Source organism: Schistocerca nitens, chromosome 2 (assembly GCF_023898315.1).
Source record: "Schistocerca nitens isolate TAMUIC-IGC-003100 chromosome 2, iqSchNite1.1, whole genome shotgun sequence".
Lineage (NCBI taxonomy): Eukaryota > Metazoa > Arthropoda > Insecta > Orthoptera > Acrididae > Schistocerca > Schistocerca nitens.
Window position 1 is genome coordinate 770,219,298 of NC_064615.1, and position 18,672 is coordinate 770,237,969.

Here is an 18,672-nt window from a genome sequence, read left to right on the forward strand (position 1 = left end):
GAAATAAATTTATTTGAACCAAAATTGATTTGGAAGTTGGTGGTAAACAGGAACAATGTAGACTACAGAAAGTGTGTCCATACAGATATTTTCTTTTTAGTTAAATAACAAACTATGACAAAGTGACATAACACTGTATCAGCGGAAAATGTAAATGTCAAAACTGTAAAAATAATTTAAAAAATAAGTCTGGAAACATGCTGCACAATGCTGTTACATCTGCCACCAGTCAAGATTTTAAATAGAGTTAAAGGCATAAATAAAAGCACAATTTAGCAGCTTCTCAGAAAAAATTCTTTATTGTAACATAGAAAAGGCATCAGCAGGAAATATCACAAAAAGATTTAGCAAAATGTATTAAAAAACAATTATCTATCAACTCTGCTCAAGAATAGTCAAATGTTTTAAAATGCTCGAGAATAGTCAAATGCTTTAATACACCTTTAATATAGTGTACGAATGTACATATACATTCTGAGGGAAATATGGGTCTGGAGACAGGTTATTTAAATCAATAATTTAATATATTTACATTCATAATACAGAAGTTAGAGAGGTAATAAAGGTCTTCCTATTTTGGAGGACGTGTCAGCTCTTCCGAACACTTCCATTCTTCACCAGTTCAGCAACATCCACAATTTCAAGCTCACACAAACAAGTAAGAGCTGCTGACTGTTCAGCTCTTCTTTTGTTCTTTTCCCTGTAAGAAAAACACTTTTTTGAATGCACATAAATTACTAGCTGACAAACCTGGCATTGGCTGAATATTCAATTTGCAAATTTTCTATTAGTAACAAAAACAAAAAAAACTGTGTTTGTATAGAAGTATAAAAAAATTTCACTTCCAGGTATTCATGAAAACACCTTTGAAATCATGAAGCAGTTATATGAAGAAATACGCATAACATACGAATGTATAAATGTATAAGAAGTATGTTGGGCACAGCTGCTTTGCATGTTTACCACGTGGTCTTGTAAATGGCTCCATAGAAACGCCTCTTCATAGGTGTACAGATGGCTATCATTTTTGCCTTGAACCAATTGCGCTTTGCAGTTGAAAGTTGCCAAGAGTGCTGCCAGGTGTCAGCTATTTCCTTAAGTTGACTCGAGTGTGGGAATGTCTTAGTAGTAAAGAATAAATATGTTAAAACTTCATGAATGATGCAGCATTTTTTCATGTATCTCATGTATCTTTGAACTATGTATCATACAATGATATATTTGTGTAGGTACAATCAGTGGCATATATGGTTACTGTCAGCAAAATATGTTGTGAATACAGTTAGTAGCAAATACATAATAAATTTAAATGTCATGCATGATGTGACAGTTTTTCACACATCTCTGTGTTTATGGCATCATATCATCTGATCTATGTGTGGAACCATGATATACTTCTGTCAGTATGTGGATACTGCCCTTAAAATTTATTGTGAATACAGCACAGCAAAAACACATTTAAACAGCATGTATGTTATGGCAGTTTTCCACACATCTCATTTTTTATGAAACCATATCTGCTGCACTATGATAGGCTGGTGGTTGTTACCCCCACAGCAATTTTTGTCTGACAGTAATGGATATGTGTACCAAGTTCGGTTGAAATTGGTACAATGGTTTAGGAGGAGATGTGGAACGTATGTATGTAAACACACGCACACGCGCAGGCACACACGCGCGCACACACACATTTTCATAATATGTACAGATGTAGTTTTTGTTAATGGCATTACTGAAACACATTAATGACATCTCTGGAAATGTGGGCACATCAACTGTGTGTCACATCCAGTTCAAGATTTTATCACAGCTATAATACATAAGAATTCCATTCAAAATATGTTTGTAACAATAAAATTGTGATAACAATTGAGGGAATGGCATAACAAAATACCGGTGATGCAAAACCTTGAGACATGAGCAAAATCAGGATGCCAGACTGAGACTGTCTGGAAGAATCTTAAGGTAATGTAATCAACGTAGAAAGGAAGCAGCTCTCAAGAATTTCATTTTACCAATTTTTTCTTTTACTTGACAGTTTGACACCATTACCTGGTAGGATCAATAGAACGGATATGGAACATTCAGCAAAGAGTAGCAGATATCATTAAGAGTTTGTTTAATAAGCATTAGCTTGTCACAGAAATTCTCAAGTTCTATGGCACTGAGTGTCATTGAAAGTTTCATTGTCAAAATTCTGAATAATGCACATTCCAATAAGTCAACAAACATATTACATCCTTCCCCATATTTCATGCAAAATGACCAGACAGCAAAATGAGAGAAATTTAAGTACAAAATTAAGCTTAACGATATAGGTCTTCTCTCATACTATCCAAGAATAGAACAAGAAAGAGGAGCAAATGATAGTAGTACATGAAGTACTCTCTGCCACACACTAGAAGGGGTCTCCTGGTGCAGTTAGATTGCTTACTCATTCATTACTCAATGTGCATCACAGCAACAGAAAGCATTTTGCATTTGTACAAAGTGGCACTGAGCGTACTACAGTTTTAATAATTCACTAATGGCATGAGGACATTCAGTGATGTTTGTGTTGCAAACCATACAGGATTCAATTGCTACAACAGCAGGCTGAACAATTGTGAAATTCAAATTAAGACTTTGATCCTAAATGGAATTCTAAAAAGTACCCCAAGGTTGCATAATCACACTTGTAAAAGATAAGCCCTCATAAAATCAGATGGTTCCTTTGAAAGTAAAAACTTCATAGTTCTATGCACAAGTTAAAATGGATCTCAAGTTACTATCTTTATTCATTCATCTATAAGACATAGTTTTGTGAAAGCAGATGAATCTTTTAGTCAGAACCTGTATTTCTTAAATGTGTCAGTTGTAAGACAGAATTTGAAGCTTACTGAAGATACAGGGTGCTGGCCACATTAAACATTTATTGTACTGTGGAATTAATCAATTTTATACCAGACTAATTGGAAATAAAAAAGTTTGTTATTTCACCACATATTGATACTTCACCACAAAAGAATACATAATTTCTCCTGGGTGATGTAATCTCATTGAAATACATTGAAGATATTAAATACATAAGTTGGCAAGCAACTCAAATAACAGCACCTTCAAGGTAGTATGGGTAGCATGTACATATTAATTAATTTTACAGTGTTGTAAGACCCTGAAAATATAAAAGAAACTGCTGATACAACTTCAAAACTAAAAAAGAGTTGTTTTCAAGCAGAACAATTCTTTTTCCACACTGCTTGCAAAGTTTTCACACTAGAAAACTATTCAATACTGGTTAATGCATAAGTACCTCCACGATTTCAGAATATAAGCATGTACGATACACACCAGTGAGACACCATGCAGTCTATCAAAGTTCTGATTTGTAATTAGTGACAAAGGACACACTTAACAGACAATGGGACTGATTGACTGTGCACATAATGTGTGTGTGTGTGTGTGTGTGTGTGCGCGCGTACATGCATGTGGGGGGGGGGGGGGGGGGCAGAGAGAGAGAGAGAGAGAGAGAGAGAGAATTGTGTGAAATAAATTCATCAGGAGACCTACTACAGAAAAAATAACCAATAACCTGATGCATTCTGCAAAGACATTTGTATAAAACAATGCTAAGTGCAGTCATTGAAGATTCTGGTGTCTTAAAAATGAGCTTCGTATTTACCTTTGCACAGACATTTTGCATAGATAAAACTTTGCCACAGTCAGACAACACATTAACTATATTGCTGCAAATTATGGTGCGTGCAGCGTGGTGTGGTAGTTAGTGCTGTTGGCGGCCAGTTCAAAGCTGACGACCCGCTATTTTTTGTTATTTAGTATTTATCATTTCTGGAAGGCTTTTTCAATATCTTATGATTGTAACATGTGTATATTCTGCAACATTTATGTCTGTATAAATATCAGCATTCTGGAATCTTCAGTGTTTGTATAAGTAGCTGTTCTCTCCATCCAGGAATTCAGGTCTGTATTGTCAGTATGCTGGTGTTGGTAATAAACATGCTTTAAGGGTAAGTGTTGTATTTCACAGGCAAACCCGCTTTTGGATTTGGACATGAAGGTGATTACTATGTGCCATTGTCTGGTGGAGACATCAGTTAGTTCAAACCATCTATATCACTGCAGCTCCAACTAGGCAACGTAAAAGCCATCACCTACACGGACAGGAACTGGAATACAAGCAGTACATCATTCCCACAGTCTGTATATTCAGGAGACCGATGAATTCCAAGTCATCAATAACTCATCAGCATGTCAGCCATCCATCAGTGTTCTCTGGAGATGCTTGCCAGGATCCAAATAAATGACTGGAAGGTTTGGACAAAGTTGCCAAATACAACAGGTGGGATGATATGATGCAATTGGCAAATGTGCACCTTTACTTAGACGACACAGTCCAGCACTGGTTTGGGAATGATGACAAGAAGCTCAATAGTTGGAATAAATTCCAGGTCAAACTGAAGGGAACATTTGGTGACAATAAACTGCAATTCCACTTAGCGAAAGAACAACTGATGAACAGGGCCCAGCATCATGGGGAAATGGCACAGTCCTACATACAGAATGCTTTGGCCCTATGATGTATGGTGAATCCAAACATGACAGAAACTGCCAAATTTCACACTTGATAAAAGAAGTTAGAGAAGATATGTAAGAAACTCTTCTGGTAAAGGATGTCACAAAACTGCACAGTTCATGAAGTGGTGCCAGTGCATCGAGAAAATGCAACAGAAAAGAACTGGACAAAAGAGTATATCTCACTTCTGAATGTGATCCCCAAGGAAGTTGTGAAGACCACCATGATCTCACATGTTTTACACACTAATTAGTGAGAGAAGTGACACAGCATTTCATAGCAACCAGACCTTGATCTTACATGTTTTACACACTAATTAGTGAGAGAAGTGATACAGCATTTCATCGCAACCAGACCTGTCGGATTGAGTAAGCAAGAGGCAGCGGCCATGAGTTTTTACCTGACATGGCAGAATGTAACAGAGAATGTTGCAGAAGACGTATATTGATCTTTAGCACTCAATCTCCACAACCAGCCAAACACGCAAGGAAGAATGGACTTGGCCACCGTCAACCAACCACCCAGCACCCAACCAACACAGTTACAACCAACTCCCACACCAAGTATAACATCCCATAGAAGAACAGATGTTTAGAGGACAAATGAAACACATCAGTGTGTTTCCATGGCCGACAACCTTCGGCACACTGTATGATATTGCAGAGAAAGTAAGCTAGTTGTCAATGACTACTATGTTGCCAGAAGTCAACCATCATAAAATTATATTTATGGCACTCAGTTGCAAACGATTACAGTCAATCAGCACTTACCTCGCTGCCAATGTCAGGAAAACTAAGCAAGGCAAGCATCTATGTAGGTGAGGCTGTAGCAGATGCAAATCCCCCATAGTTGACAACCAAGATATCAGGAAATCTCACTGATGTCATCATCAACGATAAACATGTCTAGGCACTACTCAACATAGGAGCTTCCTTTTCTGTAATGCCAGACACTTATCACCTCAGCTAAAGAAGACTATATTCCATGATATGAAAGCAACTGTGCTATACAAATTATGTCCAGCCAACAGAAAGATGGATTGCAAGAATAACTAACAATGACAGAACACAGCCCTTAGAATTTGTCATTTTAATAGTATCTGGTTAAACCCAGGAACAATTTTGGCAAGTGATAGCCACTCTGTGTCAATTTTTGTATGCTTTCAAATCTGGAGTGGGGAAAAGACAGACCAAGAGGTCGACAGTAAAACACGCTCACACTAAAACTCAAAAAAATGTCATTGGTTGAATATCAGGTAATCTGGGTGAAAGTGAAGAAGATGCTGCAAGATGACTCCATTGAATCTTCAGTGTGTCCTGGTATTTGTGAAGAAGTGGGACAGCATAAGGCATTTCTGCACTGACTACCAATGACTGACCACAATCACAAAGAAGGACATCCATCCATTGCCGGGCGTTGATGACACCCTAGAGAGCTTGAAAAAAGCAAAGTATTTCTCAACTAAGGGCATGCAGATAGGCTACTGGCAAAGCAAGGTTGAAGAGGTTGACCATGAAAAAACTATCTTCACAACTGCTGATTGCCTTCATGGGTTTAAAGTCATTATACTTGCAACATGTAGTGCTCCAGCCACCTTCAAATGGATGATGGACAACCTGTTTCAACAACTTAAATGGATTATGTGTCTTGCTATCTGGATGATATTGTTTTTTTTTTTTTTTTTTTCAAAAACATTTGAAGAACATCTAAGCCACCTGACGACAGTGCTGAAGTGTGATCAGACTGCAGGCCCCTGTTGAAATGCAAAAAAGTGCCTCCTCGCCATCCAAGAAATAATAATTTCTGGGGAGCTATTGAATAGTAATGGAGTCTATCCTGATCCAGAGAAAATATAAGCAGTCACAATTTTCCAATCCACGATGTGAGTTTTCTCGGTATATCCTCTTATTAATGGCAACACATAAAGGACTTCTGTACCAAGGCACGTCCTTGGCAAGCTCTAATGGAGCGGGGTGCCAAATTTTGCTGGACAGAGATGCAAGAGAGATCTTTCCTTGTCCTTAGGGGGACACTGATATCTTCTCTAGTCCTAGCAATGTATGGCAAGAAAGATCTTAAATATGCTAGCAGTTGTGGGATATGTGCAGTACTACTGCACATTCAGGAAGGTGCTGAAATGGTGAAATGCTTCCAAAGTGCTCTCCCAGTCTGAAATGAAATATTCTACAACCGAGAAAGAGTGCCTTGCTGTTGTTTGGGACATCAAAAAAATTCTGGCTGTATTTATTTGGCAAAACAGTCATGACTGTGTCAAACCATTGTTCTCTATGTTGGCTGACTGCCCTGAAGGATCTGTCTGATTGACTGTTGAGATGGGCACAGAGGCTTCAAGGGTACATCATCACAGAGGTATACAAAAATGGATTCAAACACAAGGACACTGTCTCAAGGAATCCTTTGGTAGAACACAGCAATGTTGGTGAAATTTCAGTCATTGCTGCTTTAAATGACATCACTGCTAAACAGCGGGAAGCTCTAGCACCGATGAAAGCCACAGATGCTGTGTAGAAGGAACCGACCAAAGGTGAATTGGAATTAATTAACAGAACAATATATAAAAGGAACTATGATCTGATTGGGCAAAAATGGTTGCTTGTCACACCATCTCATCAATGATCAGCTATCCTGAAGTATTTCAATCGCATTCCAACATCTGGTCGCCTCACATTAGTAAAGACCATAGACAAAATCAGATCAAGACATCACTGGTCAGGTATCTACCAATCCATTAGACACTATGTGAGTCACTGTAAGGAATGCCAAGAATGTAAGCACATGCCGCAGTTACCTCTGGGGCATCTGATATCAATCCCGCCTGCAGCAGCGCCATTCCATTGAAATGGAAGAACTGCTCACCTGCTACACTGTCACTAAAGCTGTGCCAACTGCCAAAGTCCAGACATTGCAATGTTTCTTGTAGAATACCTAATAATTTTGAAACACAGAGCACCACATGTGATGATCCCTGATTGTGGAAAAGTTTTCCACTTGAGACAAATATCAGGGGTAACTTTACATTTCAACATCACCCACAGGAAGACAACTGCCAACCATCCACACACAAATGGCCTCACAGAATGCATTAACAAGACATTGGCAGATATGCTCTTGATGTACATTGATGACAAACAGAAACATTGGGTTACAATACTGCAAGTCATGACATTCACCTACTACACAATGAAGCAATACACCACGAGCTTCACACCGTTCTTTCTGCTCTGTGGTCATGATCCCAAAGTGACAATGGATACACTGTTTCTGTTTCAGCCAGATGGTGCTCAGGATGATTACATTAAACTTCTTATCGCCCAGGAATGAAGAAGCAATGCAGCTGTCTCACATACAAACCCTGGATACTCTGGAGAAAGACAGAGAGTGCTATAATTCCAAGCACAAGCGACTGAGCTATAACCCAGAAGACTTAAAAACTGGATTTATATGCCTGTGGAAAGTAGGACTGTTGGAAAAGTTACCAAATCACTACTCTGGGTCAGTTACTTCATCACTTGTCAGACATCACATATGAAGTCGAGGATTATGACCCTTCATCAAAAATACAAAAGCACAGAGATCTAGTCCATGTTCTCCATATGAAGCCCTACTACAGTCCACAGACACAAATCAATGATGGAATATTCGAGGAGACTGAAGACCTTCGAGACACTGTAAAACTTCAATGAAAGGTGCTACCTCCAATACTCATCATAGCATGTTGTTACATGACCAGATGGTGATGATCCCCAAGCATCGCCATGCAGAGGACCAGTCACAAAATTTGGATGCTGGGTGCTGTAGTTAGCTCCAATGAGAACTTCTGAAACAGCGTGTCACTGATTCTCCTGGAGAGGGAGCAATGTTGTAAATGCTGTAAATTATAGTGCATGCAGTATGGCATAGCAGAGGTTAGTGCTAATGATTGGCAAGCTGCTGTTCGTCAGTTCAAACCCGATCGCCCGTAATTATCTGTTACTTAGTATTTATCATTTTGTAAAAGGATGAAGTTATAAACAAGATTTGGAACAAGTAGAGGAGATCTTTGTCAATGCCAGGCCAAGTCAGTTGCAGCCAGCAAGGGGACTGTATGGTCAGTGACTCTGCCATGCTTCCGTGATGAAAGATCACACTTACCGCCAATGCATGACAGCCTGGAGGAGTATCACAACCTAATTACAACAGCCAGAGGGTCACCAACACATTCCAGACAATTTGGCATGGCACAATAACCACAGAAAACAGAACAAATCAGCACAGAGAATCACTATTTACAGACAAGCGAACCAGCCGATCATCACTGAACAGCTGGCACTGATGTGACGTTGAGCTTGTGCTACTCCTTGCCACACTAATGGCGCACACATTTCTTCCTCAGCCAGGACATGAACCGCTGCCTGCCACTAAGCCTCCAGATGCCACATTTGGCCGCCATCCCAGGAATATGACAGGACATTCTGGCCAACACAGCCCTCGCCAGGGTACCAACAGAAGACCACTACACTCTGAGCACAGACAATAATCACCATCAACGTCTTTGCAGCTCCCACCATCAGCCATCCTCTTACAGCCAGGAAACATGGAAACCTGATGACACAGCAGCAACCACCCAGCAGTGAAACACACAGTACGCAGCTGCAGGTTGTTGACTATGGGGAGATGCTGTCGTAGTCTACTCACTGCCCACTAATGATTGTAATGAAGCCTCAATAAACAAGTCACTGTGACCATCATCAGTCCTCCTTCAACTGCACTGCTTCCTCCCTCAGCACCAGAATTCTAGCCCACATTTAGCTACCAAAGCTGTCCTGTTATAATTTTTTGAAAGTTTTTAAAAATATTTTAAAATATTTTATGTTTGTTACGCAAACCTATGTTTCTAGCATTTGTAGACTTAGAGAAAGCTTTTGACAATGTTGATTGGAATACTCTCTTTCATATTCTGAAGGTGGCAGCGAAAGGCTATTTACAATTTGTACAGAAAGCAGATGGAAGTTATAAGAGTCGAGGGGTATGAAAGGGAAGCAGTGATTGGGAAGGGAGTGAGACAGGGTTGTAGCCTATCCCCGATGTTATTCAATCTGTATACTGAGCAAGCAATAAAGGAAACAAAAGAAAAGTTCGGAGTAGTTATCCATGGAGAAGAAATAAAAACTTTGAGGTTCACCGATGACATTGTAATTCTGTCAGAGACAGCAAAGGGCTTGGCAGAGCAGTTGAATGGAGTGGACAGTGTCTTGAAAGGAGGATATAAGATGAACATCAACAAAAGCAAAAACGAGGATAATGGAATGTGGTCGAATTAAGTCTGGTGATGCTGAGGGAATTAGATTAGGAAATGAGACACTTAAAGTAGTAAAGGAGTTTTGCTATTTGGGGAGCAAAATAAGTGATGATGATCGAAGTAGAGAGAATATAAAATGTAGACTGGCAATGGCAAGGAAAGCGTTTCTGAAGAAGAAAAATTTGTTAACATCGAGTATAGATGTAAATGTCAGGAAGTCGTTTCTGAAAGTATTTGTATGGAGTGTAGCCATGTATGGAAGTGAAACATGCACGATAAATAGCTTAGACAAGAAGAGAATAGAAGCTTTCGGAATGTGGTGCTACAGAAGAATGCTGAAGATTAGTTGGGTAGATCACATAACTAATGAGGAGGTATTGAATAGAATTGAGGAGAAGAGAAGTTTGTGGCACAACTTGACTAGAAGAAGGGATCGGTTGGTACGACATGTTCTGAGACATCGAGGGATCACCAATTTAGCATTGGAGGGTAGCGTGGAGGGTAAAAATCGTAGAGGGAGACCAAGAGATGAATACACTAAGCAGATTCAGAAGGATGTAGGCTGCAGTAGGTACTGGGAGATGAGGAAGCTTGCACAGGATAGAGTAACATGGCTGCATCAAATCAGTCTCAGGACTGAAGACAACAACAACAACAACAATGCTTGTATATTTTGAATACTCAAAGTTTGTACAAATACCAGAATTCTGGCATATTCAATGTTTGTATAAATAGCAGAGGTTGAAAATACTGCTTCAGTTGTAAATTACTTTATTTTCACACGACCGGTTTCGGACTGTTATAAGCACATCCTCAGGTGATGCAGCTGTGCTGTGGTCCCCAAGCGCTGCGTATTTTGTATAAATAGCTTGTATAAACATGCTTTCAGTGCTATGTGCTGCATTTCACTGATGACCCTGTTACAAAGTGCTGATGTAAAATAATAATAATAATAATAATAATAATAAACCCCGTGGAGGCCCGGGAAAAGAATAGGCCTTCGGTATGTTCTGCCAGTCGTATAAGGCGACAAAAAGAACAAACCACTAATAGGGCTAACCCCCCTTTTAGTGTGATTAGTTGGTTCAGGACAGAACTAATGAAGCCTCGGACAAGCGCTGTCATGGTCGGGGACGAAACTTGGACCCTATGCCCGTCCACAATGGTAACGACACTGATAGCCACACAGAAAATGATTTAAATCCAAATAGAGGTGTTTTGCAGGATATGCTTCCTGCAACCACTCCAGAAGGAAAACAAAGACAGAGGATGAGATGGTCAGATGAAGTTAACCGACACCTCATGTTCTTGTTATTACCAAGCAACAAACTTAGGAACCAACACAACTGGATACAGATCACAAGTATACACAACATTTATTACCAGATACCCAGAATTAAAATTTTTAACAGAACAACGACTAGCTGATCAGATCCGTGTAATAATAAAAAATAACAGGATACCCCAGTCAGAATTAGAAAACATCAACCAACAAGTACAACAAATACTGGAACAAAATAATGTACAATCAGAAAAAGAAGAAAATACAGTAATGGACTCAAACATCCCAGAGCAAACAAACAAAGAACACGACGTGAAAATGAAGTGACACACATGTTAGATATAGAAGAAAATTTTCAGTTGACATATATAGAATACAAAGACACAAATACAGACATTAGACCATTCTTGCATAGACCACCAAATAACCCAAAAGTCGAAACAACAATAACAACTATCAACACAATCATACAAAACAAAATAAATGAAAATACAACTATGAAGAGTTACAACTACTGGTTTATATAGGAGCACTCACTACACTAAATATACACACTAGGCAGAGATCAGAACAAACCAACACACAGAAGAAACCCACAAAACCAGCATGGCAACACAAGCTACAGAGCAGAATAGAAAAACTGAGAAAAGACATCGGACAGCTAACACAATTTATAAGAAATGGAATATCAGACAAAAAACGAAAAAGGTTAGGTAAAATCTCACAATGAGAAGCGATAGAGCAATTAGATGAAAAGAAGCAGAAATTACAAGCATTGGCCAAACGACTTAGAAGATACAAGAAAAGTGAAAATAGAAGGAAACAAAACTAAACATTCAACACAAACCAAAAGAAATTTTATCAGACAATAGATAACACACACATTAAAATAGACAATCCACCAAACATAACAGACATGGAACACTTCTGGAGCAACATATGGTCAAACTCGGTACAACATAACAGGCATGCACGGTGGACACAAGCAGAAACAGACACATACAAAATGATACCACAAATGCCTGAAGTGATAATTTTGCAACATGAAGTCACCCGAGCAATTAATTCTACGCACAATTGGAAAGCCCCTGGAAAAGATAAAATTGCAAATTTCTGGCTAAAGAAGTTCACCTCAACACATTCACATCTAACTAAATTATTTAACATATATCTAAAAACAAAGATGATGTGACTTACCAAACGAAAGCGCTGGCAGGTTGATACGCACACAAACAAACACAAACATACACACAAAATTCAAGCTTTCGCAACCAACAGTTGCTTCTCAGGAAAGAGGGAAGGAGAGGGCAAGACGAAAGGATGTGGGTTTTAAGGGAGAGGGTAAGGAATCATTCCAATCCCGGGAGCGGAAAGAGCTACCTTAGGGGGAAAAAAGGACAGGTATACACTCGCATACACACACATATCCATCCGCACATACACAGACACAAGCAGACATTTGTAAAGGCTAAAGCTTGAATTTTATGTGTATGTTTTTGTTTGTTTGTGTGTCTATCAACCTGCCAGTGCTCTCGTTTGGTAAGTCACATCATCTTTGTTTTTAGATATATTTTTCCCACGTGGAATGTTTCCCTCTATTATATTCATATCATTAATTTGAAACCAACAATTAAATTATTTAACAGTTACATTGCAGACCCATACACATTCCCTGATACACTTACACATGGAATAACTTATCTGAAACCTAAAGATCAAGCAGACACAGCAAATCCAGCAAAATATCGCCCCATAACATGCCTACCAACAATATACAAAATATTAACTTCAGTCATTACACAGAAATTAATGACACATACAACACAGAACAAAATTATAAATGAAGAACAAAAAGGCTGCTGCAAAGGGGCACGAGGATGTAAAGAGCAACTGATAACAGATGCAGAGGTGACATATCAAGCTAAAACTAAACAAAGGTCGCTACACTACGCATACATTGATTACCAAAAAGCTTTTGATAGTGTACCCCACTCATGGTTACTACAAATATTGGAAATATACAAAGTAGATCCTAAATTGATACAGTTCCTAAACATAGTAATGAAAAATTGGAAAACCACACTTAATATCCAAACAAATTCAAATAATATCACATCACAGCCAATACAGATTAAGCGTGGAATATACCAAGGAGACTCATTAAGTCCTTTCTGGTTTGCCTTGCTCTGAACCCACTATCCAACATGCTAAATAATACAAGTTGTGGATACAATATTACTGGAACATACCAACACAAAATCACACATTTGCTATACATGGATGATCTAAAATTACTGGCAGCAACAAATCAACAACTCAACCAATTACTAAAGATAACAGAAGTATTCAGCAATGATATAAATATGGCTTTTGGAACAGACTAATGTAAGAAAAATAGCATAGTCAAGGGAAAACACAGTAAACAAGATGATTACATATTGGATAACCACAGCGACTGCATAGAAGCGATGGAAAAAACAGATCCCTATAAATATCTAGGATACAGACAAAAAAATAGGAATAGATAATACAAATATTAAAGAAGAACTAAAAGAAAAATATAGACAAAAACTAACAAAAATACTGAAAACAGAATTGACAGCAAGAAACAAGACAAAAGCTATAAATACTAATGCTATACCAATATTGACCTACTCATTTGGAGTAGTGAAATGGAGTAACACAGACCTAGAAGCACTCAATACACTTACACGATCACAATACCACAAATATAGAATACATCACATACATTCAGCAACAGAAAGATTCACATTAAGCAGAAAGGAAGGAGGAAGGGGATTTATCGACATAAAAAACCTACATTATGGACAGGTAGACAATTTAAGAAAATTCTTTATAGAACGAGCAGAAACTAGCAAAATACACAAGGCAATCACTCATATAAATACATCGGCTACACCATTGCAATTTCATAGCCACTTCTACAACCCTTTAGATAACATAACATCAACAGATACGAAGAAAGTAAATTGGAAAAAGAAAACACTACATGGCAAGCACCCGTATCATCTAACACAGCCACACATAGATCAAGACGCATCCAACACATGGCTAAGAAAAGGAAATATATTCAGTGAGACGGAAGGATTCATGATTGCAATACAGGATCAAACAATAAACACCAGATATTACAGCAAGCATATTATTAAAGATCCCAATACCACAATAGATAAATGCAGACTTTGCAAACAACAAATAGAAACAGTAGATCACATCACAAGCGGATGTATAATACTAGCAAATACAGAATACCCAGAAGACATGACAATGTAGCAAAAATAATACATCAACAACTTGCCATACAACATAAACTAATAAAACAACATGTTCCCACATACAAGTATGCACCACAAAATATACTGGAGAATGATGAATACAAATTATACTGGAACAGAACCATTATAACGATAAAACAACACCACATAACAAACCTGACATCATACTCACCAATAAAAAGAAGAAATTAACACAACTAATCGTAATATCCATACCCAATACAACAAATATACAGAGGAAAACAGGAGAAAAATTGAAAAATACATCCAACTGGCTGAGGAAGTCAAAGACATGTGGCATCAGGATAAAGTTGACATCATACCAACTATACTATCAACTACAGCACACAATATCCACCAGTACATCAACGCAGTACAGCTACATCCAAACGTATATATACAACTACAGAAATATGTAATTATTGATACATGTTCAATTACCCGAAAGTTCCTAAATGCAATGTAACAAGTACCGTACAGTTTAAAGGAAGTCACGTTTGATCAAGGTCCACGTCACTTTCCATTTTTGACCAGACATAACATCTGAGAAGAGAAAGAAGAAGTAATAATAATCTATTTGCAGCAATGATGGCAGCTTGCTTTAGATGTGGACAAATACAAGTTAATGCAAATGTGTAGGAGCAACATGCTTGTAATCTTTGGATACAACATTAATGGTATGCTGCTGGCTCAGCTGCTTCAATGCATCAATTTAATATCAAGGTGTAACACTGAGAGAAGACACTAAATGAAAACGAGTACATAATGTCAACTGTAGGGAACGTGGGAATGCTGACTACACCTTGTTGGGAAGCACAGCACATATATAAAGAAAGCAGTATACAGACTACTTGTGCAACTGATTCTTGAGTACTGCTCAAGTGTCAGGGATCTCCAATTGGTCAGTTTTGGAAAGACATCCAAAAACTTTAGAGACAAGCTGCTAGAGTTGTTACCAGTCTATTTAATTAGTATGCAAGTGTTATGGATTTGTTTCATGAGTTTATATGGGGAAAAAAAAAATGGCTCTGAGCACTATGGGACTTAACTGCTGTGGTCATCAGTCCCCTAGAACTTAGAACTACTTAAACCTAACTAACCTAAGGACATCACACACATCCATGCCCGAGGCAGGATTCGAACCTGCGACCGGAGCGGTCACGCGGTTCCAGACTGAAGCGCCTAGACCGCACGGCCACACCGGCCGGCTTTATATGGGGATCCTTAAAGGGAAGGTGATGATCTTTTCACACAACACTAGTGAGGAAGTTTAGACAACCAGATAACCAGCAGTTTATTTTCCATCCCAAGAGTGTTTGAACTAGTTGTAAGCACATTTTTTGCTACTGGTATCTATTTTGCTCATTTGCACCAATACTGCTTTGGCCTCCATCACCGTTTTCCAGCACTAGAAACAAAACTTGCTGTTTGTGTGTTGCTCCATTCTACTACGGCAAGAATAGTCACATTCACTGTTTGTGTGACCACAACAGACAAATATTCTTCAGTGAAATGTGTTTAACTCTACATGAAACTTCAACATAGCTTTCCGTGTGTATGGTCACATACAAAAATATTATACCACTTATTGCAGTTCAGATACTGGTCCATCCAAAGAATTTTTCAAATCATCTTCTATATAAGGACTGAATGATCAATAGAATCACAATTGTAGTAACACTAATAAAAGATACAGTGGTTTCATAGAAAGAAGGAACACGGAAAGTTCAACAAATGTCAGTGAACTGTTCGGAGAAGAATGTACAGATCTGATATAAATAATCAAAAATTCACCAGAATTCTACTGAAAATGGTAAAAATTTGTTAACAAGCCATTAAGTAACCAGAAAGTGGATAGCTTATTAAGAAGGTAGGGACAGGCCAAAAATACAACACATACTATAGTAATAATAATGATAATAATCCATATGATTTCCATTGTTAGATAAAGCCCGCCCCCGCCCCCCCCCCCCCCTCTAGATCTTTCTTTGTATTACAATCTTCACTTATATGCAACCACACTGCTGCTGCATGTTTTCTACTGTCATCCACTGGTAGCAAAGAACTTCCTTGGTTCATTCACCTGGATACATGTGTCCCCCACACTGTTTTCATTTTCATTACAATTGTAAGAACATATCTTCCACTCCATTGTGTTCTCTGATCCATATGTTGGTTTTCATGTTTCCATAAATTACAACATGTATCTCTTCTGTGTTTACTGATTCTTATAATTTTCACATTAATAGTGCATGTCTCCCTGCCAGACATCAAAACAAACAATACAAACTGATAGTACGCTTTCCATTGACATGTTTTCCTTGTGGATTCTCCTAATTTAAGGGCATAAAAACTTCCTCTACAAATTTTGAAAATAGTTTTAGCGATACGGAACCACCTTTCCTTGGTTTCTCTTGTGCTTCTGAATTTCCCAATATCCTGATGATGTGTAATGGAAGCTGTGGTGTTGATGTATAAATTCTTCAGTTTACCAGTAGAGATTTAATCAATGCCTTGTTTCTCTTGGACTGTTAGTATAGATTAATTTAAGCTATGTCAAATGTTTTCTCAAAAATCCATGAATCACACACTAAGTGGTACTTGTGTTCACTACTATGTTCTATAATTTCATTCACAACTTGCAGATTGTCCATGGTGCTATAACCACTTCTGATGTCAGCTAGGTCCTTTATCTGATTAAATTCCAGTTTCGTATCTGCCTGCAGCTTCACCTTTTCTTTAGAAACTCCATCATCTTCATGCCTCAAACAACTTTATACACCTCATCTGGAACTACTAATTGATGTAATTATTTTCATTACTATCACTGTTTTTGATTCATTTCTTGAACTATACAAATACTTGATGAAATTGTGGAAAGTTATGTACAATTTCTCTCAGTTAATTAGTGTGACATGTGCCATCTTAACTGATGACAGGCGGTTTTTAACCAACATCAGTTTCTGTTTTCTTTTTTGCATACTCTTACTGTTTCTAGTTATTTTTAAAACCAGTTTTTCATTTTATCTTCCCACATCCTGTCACAGACTTTAATGAATAGCTTTGATTCAGTATATTCTGTCATGTTCCTATTATTGTTCACTTGATACTCTCACTCTCTAATAGCTGCCTTAAATCATTCGAGATTTTCTTTTGCATTGAAAATTAATTGCTGTTTTAATGAGTACCGTTGATAAAAAATATTCTTTATGTTTCTAAGAATCTAAATGCATTTAATTTAATTTGATGGCAATGTTGTTGTGGTCTTCAGTGTGAAGACTGGTTTCATGCATCTCTCCACACCAGTCTATCCCGTGCAAGTCTCTTCTTCTCTCATCTCTGCATGACTACTGCATCATACACCTGTTTTTTAACCTGCTTATTGTATCACCTCTTGGTCTCCCTTTACTATTTTTACCCCCTTCACTTCCCTCCAAAACCAAATAGATAATTCTTTGATGCCTAAGTAAGTATCCTATAAATTGATTGCTTTTTTTTTTTAGTCAATTTGTGCTATAATTTTTTTCCCCTCATTCGATTCAGTGCCTCCTCATTAGTTACTTCATCTACTTATCCAATCTTCGGCATTCTTCCGTAGCAACACATATCAAAATCTGCTATCTCTTCTTGTCTAAGCTGCTTATTGCCCATATTTAACATTTTCAGAAAAGACTTCCTAACATTCAAATTTACACTGATGAGCCAAAACATTATGACCATCTGCTTAATAGGTTGTTTGACTGTCTTTGGAATGAAATACATCACTGATTCTGTGTATCAGGGATCTAACAGTTTGTTGGTAGGTTTGTGGAGATATTTGGCATTAGATGTCTACACACGTCCTGTAATTCGCTTAAATAACGGGCCACTGATTTGCGCACATGGTGATGGCACCCGATAGCAACCCATATGGGTTCCATAGCATTTATATCAGGTGAATTTGATCACCGAGGCATCAACATGAGATCACTATGATGTTCCTCAAATCACTGTAGCATGGCTCTCACTTCCACTTTCAATCTTTCACTTCTTTGTTTGGTACTGGCTTGACATATGAGCTTATGATATTCATGCGGCCACTCTCTTTCTGCACAAGGTCTGTTTAATTTTCTTATAGGTGGAATCTATCTTTCCCTTGATAGTACATGCCTTACATTTTTCCTCTAGTCATTTCTGCTTAGTCACTTTGCACTTTTTGCAAATCTCATTTTTGAGACATGTG

General features: G+C 38.0%; 1 protein-coding gene across 1 annotated transcript in view; it reads right to left on the reverse strand.

Moving 5' to 3' along the window:
* Positions 1–321: 321 nt before the first annotated feature.
* LOC126237012 (tRNA-dihydrouridine(20) synthase [NAD(P)+]-like) overlaps positions 322–18,672 on the reverse strand; it is a 75,980-nt gene continuing 57,629 nt past the window's right edge. Inside the window, exon 6 of the mRNA XM_049946740.1 lies at positions 322–700. Coding sequence (XP_049802697.1) covers positions 589–700 — 112 coding nt within the window. The 3' untranslated portion in view covers positions 322–588. The remainder of the gene's footprint in view (positions 701–18,672) is intronic.